This window comes from Dendrobium catenatum, unplaced genomic scaffold, assembly GCF_001605985.2.
Source record: "Dendrobium catenatum unplaced genomic scaffold, ASM160598v2 fragScaff_scaffold_390, whole genome shotgun sequence".
NCBI lineage: Eukaryota > Viridiplantae > Streptophyta > Magnoliopsida > Asparagales > Orchidaceae > Dendrobium > Dendrobium catenatum.
In genome coordinates, this window is record NW_021318852.1 from 1517957 (window position 1) to 1525810 (window position 7854).

Here is a 7854-nt window from a genome sequence, read left to right on the forward strand (position 1 = left end):
CAATCAATTCGGAAGAAGCTCCAATCATTTTATCATATCAATGAGTTTAACTCAATCACAAGATATTTGAACTCCATGAAAATCAAATTTGACGATGATAGCCATGTTTTCAAATTGATTTTATTATTGCCTAACTGCTAGGATAGCATTATCTTTTATAATGAAGCTCATTGACATCATATATTTTATCCTCAGTAAGAATATGAAACAAAATGAAAAGGGAAGGCAAATAATATCATACTCTACTTACTGATAATGTGATATAATCATACACTAAGGGGCTGTTTGGTAGCACCCAGGATTTGATTTAAGTAGGATTTCGTAAATCCTCTAAATCCAGATTTCGGAAATCCCGAGGGGCCTAAATCCTAAAAACTCTTTGGTAACATTCATGATAAATCCTATTAAATCCCATTTGTCTGTTTGGCTATAGAGCGGATTTAACGAGCAGACTCTTCCTCTAGAGTCAATAGATTTCGTAAATCTGACAAAAAATAGAATTTTGAAAATCTGGGATTTAGCACGAAAAGGTGGAATTTTCCGTTTACGGTAGCTTTCATTTGCCATGAGATTTGATTTTGCATTTTAGGCCGTTTGGCTGGATTTCGCTCAAATCCAGCCTAAATCCTGCTACCAAATAGCCCCTAAATACAACAATAAAGGAAAAGGAAGAGGTATATCAAAAGCTCATGAAAAGAACTAGCCTTTAATTAATAGTCACATCACAATATAAGCAAATCTTAAGATCATCCAAGTAGACCTTGAGCAAGTCTCAAGATCATCCGAGCAGTAGCAAGCATAATGCAAACATAATCACATATTACAAAAAATGTAGGAAGAAGAAATGTGAACAAGAATAAATGCCAATGGAAGAGAGTAAATGTCATCATAGAAGACATTCATAATGCGCAAATACCTAATGTGGATTATTTAATAGAGATATAGATATTGATCTAGACATGTCTTTTATTCTATTTTCAGATAAAGTTTTATGACAAATTATTGCACCTATAATCATAAAAAATGTTTTTTGCTGAAGGCAAGCCCTTAAATATCATAGAATGGAAGATTTGACAATCAAAATAATAAATACCAATCGAAGCTAAATAAAATCAAGCACATCCTTGAGTTAAAGAGAGAAACCTTATCTTCACTTCATGATTAGTTGTAGAAGGATGTAATAGTTGAAAATTAACTAAATGTGCCTTGTTGATTATTTGAGGCCACAAGTCATGCACTCTCTACACCAGCACATCCATGAGATTGCTCTTTTGACTTTCAAATTAGACTTCTTGAAATCATTTGAGCCAGCTAGAAAGTGCATTTACATGCATGATTCCAAGTCGGTTAGATTCGAAGCACCCTTTTCTTGCTTCGCATTTCATTTCCAGTAAAGTGTCCAGAGAACTTAAGCCATATAATTGCCCATAAAAAAGTAATTTGTTATTGCTTTAATTCCATCTTTCATAAGAATAACATCAGAGTTTGTGGAGATCTGTCGTAGTCTCCAGAAAAGCACCCTACACACTCAAATGGCGCTGGTGCTCAGATTAAGAAGATCTATCAATCAATTCAAAGAATCCTAATCATTAATGCTCAGTCTAATACAACAAACTCAATGATGAATAGAACGAATCAAAATGCTGCAAATCCAGTTTTATGATCTTCTCAAGTTACAGTACAGTCCTGACGCAATGGCCTTAGAATGTTCTATGATTGAACTTTGAGATTTCGTCTAGTAGGTATTTGCTTTCAGTTGAAGGGTCCACTTTTTCTGCATTGACGATTGTAATCTTCAGCCGCTGTTCATCTCCATAATGCTCTTCTTTGATCTTGATTCGGAAAAGGAACTGCACAAAGAGAAAAGACCGAATAATCTCTGCAAATTTTGCATCATCGTGCTGTTTAAACATGAATAATTCCTTGGCTGAGCAGTGAAGCATGTCCTCTCCTGAGTCTTGAAAGGCAGTGACCCAAGTTACTCCAGTATGGTCCTGTACCTGAGCTTGAAGGAGATACCGATATTCGCATTCTTCAAACTCCCTATCACAGCGTTCACAGCACCAGTTTCCATTATTCAGTTTTGTAACTTTCTTATTGCATTGCCTATCACCAATTACTAAGGGGCACGCAGTGTAGCAGAAATTTTCTGTCTTTACAAATGAGACAGTTGCTTTTAATGTGACCCAATCAGGCTTGACACCTCTTCCCAAACCCTCATCTTTGATCTGAGAAACATTTTTACGAATTTCATTCAAAGGAAGTCCGGCCATAGTTTCTCTAGAGATGGAATTGGAGGAAATATTTTTACCTCCCTTATCAAACCACTCTATCAAGCTAAGAGCTTCAGGAATTTCAGGGCTTATAAAGAGCTGGGATGCAGAGATGGTACCAACTGACTTTCCACTGAAGTCGCTTACCTTTCCTGCCTTCACAGCTAAAGATGGAAAAGCCCCAGAATCAAGCAACTCCTGTAGTTGTCTGCCTTCTCTGTTGCAGAAATCCCCCCAAAGAGTAAGCTCAACACTCATACCTGACTTGTCCTTCAAATTAGCAACTCTCCTCTGCGTTTCCATACCATTCTTCCTCAATATAGTTACTGAAGGATTGATTGACATGACTATTCCGATAATATCCACAATTGAATTGTTCTCTGCATTCACGATATCACTTATTGCTTTGAAATTGAACTGTTGTGCAGGTATTGAGCCATCTTCTTCTGGACAAAGCTCAACAACTGAGGATGTCTCTAGAAATATTTCCCAGTCATTGCAAAGATGGTTAAAGTTCTTTTGAGCAGGTTTTAGGCTTCCCTTGCATATCACGTACACCTTTCCTACCTCAATAACTCCATAAAAGCGATCAACAATAGCATTGAAGCAAGTGACTCGAATCTCTCCTCCATCGGAGTCTAGAAGATCAAAGGAAAACACTTTACCATCTCCGCGGGCATTATTATACCTCCTAAGTTCTCCTTTCGCTGTCACTCTTGCCTTGATAGCCCATCTCCCTTGATACGGGTTCAGAGCTGCAATTGGGATAATCCGTGCGGGAGCCTCATTCTTCATAATTGCCCCATGGCCTTTGTAATTTGGAGGTGGCTTATAAGAAGGTTGTACAATTGGTTGATAACTTTGGCCCTTATTGCTCGAACTTACAGATGTACCATTAGGCAGTTGATCACCTTGGAAGCCTGAGTTGTTTAATAAGGATGCCTTCTGGTTAGCAGATTCTGCTTCAGGATGGCTTTCCAATTTTTCAAATACCTCAGATTCCATGATCAAAACTTCCATGTTCAGTATGACAATCATCCTGCTTCATATCAAGCTACCAGATTACAGGGATTTACAACCACTATACATTGCTTCAAGTTATACAAGATAAAACACCTTTAAGGCATATATGTCCTAGCAGCTTAAACATTAAGATCCGTGTCAATTTATCATTGCCAAACAATGAAAATGTAGTCTTCTCGAATAAAAATGTAAATATATAAAGTTAAGCCAATATAAAGTTGTGATAAAGCTGGTTAACCTTTCCCCCTAAAAAGTTAAGCATTATTGTTTCTTCCAAGCATCATAAATTAGATATGAATACCAAGCGCAGGGTTGGCACGGAGTTAACGGAGTGGTATTTTTTAGGAGAATGATGGAATTTAGGTGGTATGTATGTAAATAGTAATGTTTAGGTGTTAGATAAGTAATTAGGATAGTTTTAAGTGTTATGTATGTAAAAATCGAGAGAAACTCTACCTCCGACTTTGAACAGTGCTACATATGTATTCCAGCAGCTGAACAACTGATCCCCGACGTACTTTTCCAGCCCTCGCTACCTCGTTGAGCTGCGTAGCAAGCAACGCGTGCTGAGTCGTGGTGCCATCGGACACCATAATCCGAAACCTCTCCTGCGATCCTGTTATCTTCGTGACCTCCATCACCTGAAACACTGGTTTAAGATCCAGATCGCCGGCGTTGATGGCGGCGATGCCGTTCGGCGTCAGCCTTGCAGCCATTACGGGCACAATCGAAAAATTGAAGAATGAAAGGCAGACGAGTTAGGGTTTTGAGAAGCAACGGATCAAAGATATTTGATCAGAAACGGAATTCGGGAACTGGACACACCAGAAAATCGTGACGTAGGGTTTTCACGAGACTGAAAGAGAGGAATCAATAAGAAAAGGAATGAAGGGACCTTGCAAACAGATTGGACCTTGCCCGGGAAGATCGACGGAAATTTCTCGCAGAAGCTTTGGACCAAGGATTTACGAAGGAAGGGGAATTTCAGCAATTGAATTCTATCCACTTTCATAAATCATAAGTCGGTTCTAACGTCTGTTTTAACTGCATCCGTGGTCCGCGTCTAAACACGTGCTTTAATCGTGGTATGACAACCGACATAATAATAACTCAATTTGGGGTCCGGAGTCGAGTTCGTATGGAATCCGAAAGTGATCTGATTCTATTCGGATTAATTCGAATTTGACCTATTTTTATAAAAGGTTAGTTTTTCAAATTTGGATCCGACCCGCTTCAGTTTAGGGTCAACCCAACCCGGCCTGTGGATACGACAACATTGGTAGCGGTGGGCAGGCAGCCTTTCGCTAGTGAAAGCGACAATGGTAGCTTCATATCTCGGGACAAGACGTTGCAGCAGGGATGCGACGCGACGCGACAGTGGGGATGCAACGCAACAGTGGGGAAGCAACGTGGGGTAAGCAGGTCATCGACGCAGTGCAGTGGGCAGAACGAAGCAGACGCAGACTCGATGCGCAAGTGCGACTCGTGATTGGCCTCGAGCAGTGGGGGTCTGCTGAGGTCACATGGGCAGATTGGTCTCGTGGGCAGCAGGTCAATCCGAACTCTACCCGATTTTTGAAACATGTCGAAAATCCTAACCTGAACCCAAAATTTCCATGTCGGATTATTATCGGATTTTTGTGTCGTGTTAAATATTGAAACCTCTAAATTAATCAGGTGTGCGAGGACATATTAGTTCGTTGTTCTTAAGCTCGCTTTGAGTCCAATATGAGTAATTAAAATTTTATTAGAGTGCTAAAAAGCATGAATTAATTAGACATAAATATAATATATTGACTCGTCATTTCAAATAAGTTTTAAATGAACTAATGCATTAGATATATAAAATATATATTTTCTATTTATTTAAATCTAAAATAAAAATGAATAAATCTAACAAGTCATTTAAATAAAAAGGTTTAAATATTTTTTTGCTTATTTATTTATATTAAAAATAATTATTATTTGTTTTTGATATATTATCCAAAAATTATCTTGATCAAGCACGAATCTCGGGGCAGAATCAAACCGGAAACTTCAGAAATTAAATTCGGGAGCAGTCGAACTCCGATTTCATCGAGCTTATAGTCAAATTGAGTGTCTCAGAGATACAAACCCAACGACACCAAATTCAACTCAATTTGAGCCCAAATCAGGCGCCCGAAGTGCTGTTGGAAAGCTCGTACCACAATTTGAGTTACCAAATGGTCTCCGATTTTAACGAGCTTATAGTCGAATCGAACGGCTCGACGATACAAATCCAACGAACCCAAGATCGCCGAATTCTGACATCACTAAGGCCTTCAAATGTCCAGCAAACGGTGCACGATCGAAGGATTCAATATCAGCCGTCCATTCGGCCACTCCCTATTTGCCCCTGATCTCACACCTATTTACAGGCTATGCCACTCCAGAAAAACTATAAATAGACCCCTCATTTCTCATAAGAGGGGACCCAAGAGCACTCAAGCAAGAAGAATAGAAGAAGAAGAGAAGGAGAGGGAGAAATAGCTCCTCCTCGACCATCGCCGGAGTTCTTCCCGCCGCCTGAATAACTCCGGAATTCTGCCAGACATTCGGGTGACGTCGAAACTCTGCACAACTTTGTAATTGAATCTTAATTCAGGAGAAATTCATTGTAATCTGATCGTCTTAACTTGGTGGACGAATCAGTCTCTTGTATCTCAAACAAAACACTAGTGGAATCATTTCAACTGAGCGAGGCCCCGTAGTTTTTTCTCTTTTCAGGATTTTCCACTTAAAAATCATGGTGTTTATTTTTTTTTTCATGTTTGTGTGCTGAATATTCGTAAAATGTTCAGACGGAAATTTACTAACTCTATCGCCGCGTATATTCTAGCCCGGAACAGTTTTTAATAAATAGTTAATAAAAATTTACTAAAATACTTATTTATGAGACATTTAGGCCCAGTCATATATCATTTCATTTCATAGTATGTCTTATTCATAATATGGCATATCCTTATTAATTATAGAAGAGGAAAGAAAACCAATGTATCTTTAAAGTTTTATACTAATTAATTATTAATTAAATTCAAATTATATTTTTGTTAGAAATTAATGCAACATAGGATCTCAGTTATGAAATAGGAATCTAAGGAATCTTAATATAATATAATAAAGATTTATACTAACTAATTATTGATTAAGACTTCGTTTGGGACGACTTTCTTATTCCTTCTTAAAGCAGCTTTCAATTACAAAAAAATATTTTTTTTTACTAAAAAGCTGCTTTAAGAAGCAGTAAAAAAAAATAGTCTCAAACGAAGCCTAAGTTCAAATTATATTTGAGTTAATTGATGTCACAATGAACCTTAAAACGAATGTAGGCCCAATAGACCAATTTATCAATAATTCATGGCAAGCTGTTCAAGAATACATGACTAAACCTCGATGGAATTGTAATGTCCTAAACTGAACTCATCTGATGATGCAAATACTGAGGATTGGTACATGACCGAAGGAACTTTTTCAACCTCAGAATCTAAAGTTAGTAAAGATGAGTGCGAGCGAGAAAAATGAGGTAAGGAAAAAAGTAAATTAATGAGTCATGACATGTAATAACCTAATGTGCTTAAGATTGATTTATTTAAAAATTTTGAAAATTTTGAATTGGAGTGATGCAGTATTATGCTTTCAAGCACAACGGTTCTGGGGGAGCAGTGCTGGGGTGTCAGAATTGATGCAGCGACGCTGAGCTCTATGTTCTATAGTAACTCTAGATTGATCATGCATTGTTATGGCGCTAGGTTTAGAGTGTAGCAGCACTGGGCACTAAATAATATTTTTTCATATAAATTTTTCCACTTAGTCATTCCTCCCTCTCCTTGTATAGCTTGCCAAGGAAGGAATGGAAGGAGGGAGGAAGGGGAGAAGGAAAGGAGAGAGAAGAAAGAAAAAGAACTTTTGATGTTTTTTTGTTCGTCGATCACTTCCATTACAAAAATTATTATGATCATTGTAAGTGTCTTTTATCTTACTTTTATTATCAAATGATTTAATTTTAGGATTTATTCTTCTACACAAATTAATATTTATTGTATATTTTCTTGATTTAGTGAACTTCTACTGCATAACTTTTGGTATATTACTTATTATTCGAGTCTTTTTAACTGGAAGGTTTTGTATTTTCACTTGTTGAAATGTTATTTGTTGTACTTTATACAATTTGAGTAGTAATAAGGTATATAGAGATTTTGGCATCTTGATACAAGCATACTGATGACACAAAATGAATAATTGTTAAATATTATTATTATATATATTCTTATATTGTGTGTAAACAAGAAAGACTGATTATTAAGATATGTTGGTTAGAGATTGATTATACATTTACAAGAGGATGGGTCGACGACCTTTTTTTAAAATAAAATTTGTGGTGATATCCTTGATTACGTTCAAGATCAAGATTGAGAGTTATAAGAAGTTAAAATGAAGATGAAAAAGAGTGCCAACTTTTTAAGAAACCACCTGAATATTAAATTTAAGATTATGATATTAACATGAACATGATATAAGTACAATTATGAAAAATATC

General features: G+C 36.9%; 1 protein-coding gene across 1 annotated transcript; it reads right to left on the reverse strand.

Moving 5' to 3' along the window:
• Positions 1-946: 946 nt before the first annotated feature.
• On the reverse strand, positions 947-4267 carry LOC110092559 (replication protein A 70 kDa DNA-binding subunit A). The gene is made up of 2 exons (XM_020817157.2): positions 3753-4267; positions 947-3312 (listed from the first exon to the last, which is right to left on the reverse strand). The coding sequence occupies exons 1-2, from the start codon at positions 4010-4012 to the stop codon at positions 1701-1703; spliced, it is 1872 nt and encodes a 623-aa protein (XP_020672816.1). The 5' UTR covers positions 4013-4267; the 3' UTR covers positions 947-1700.
• Positions 4268-7854: the final 3587 nt, after the last annotated feature.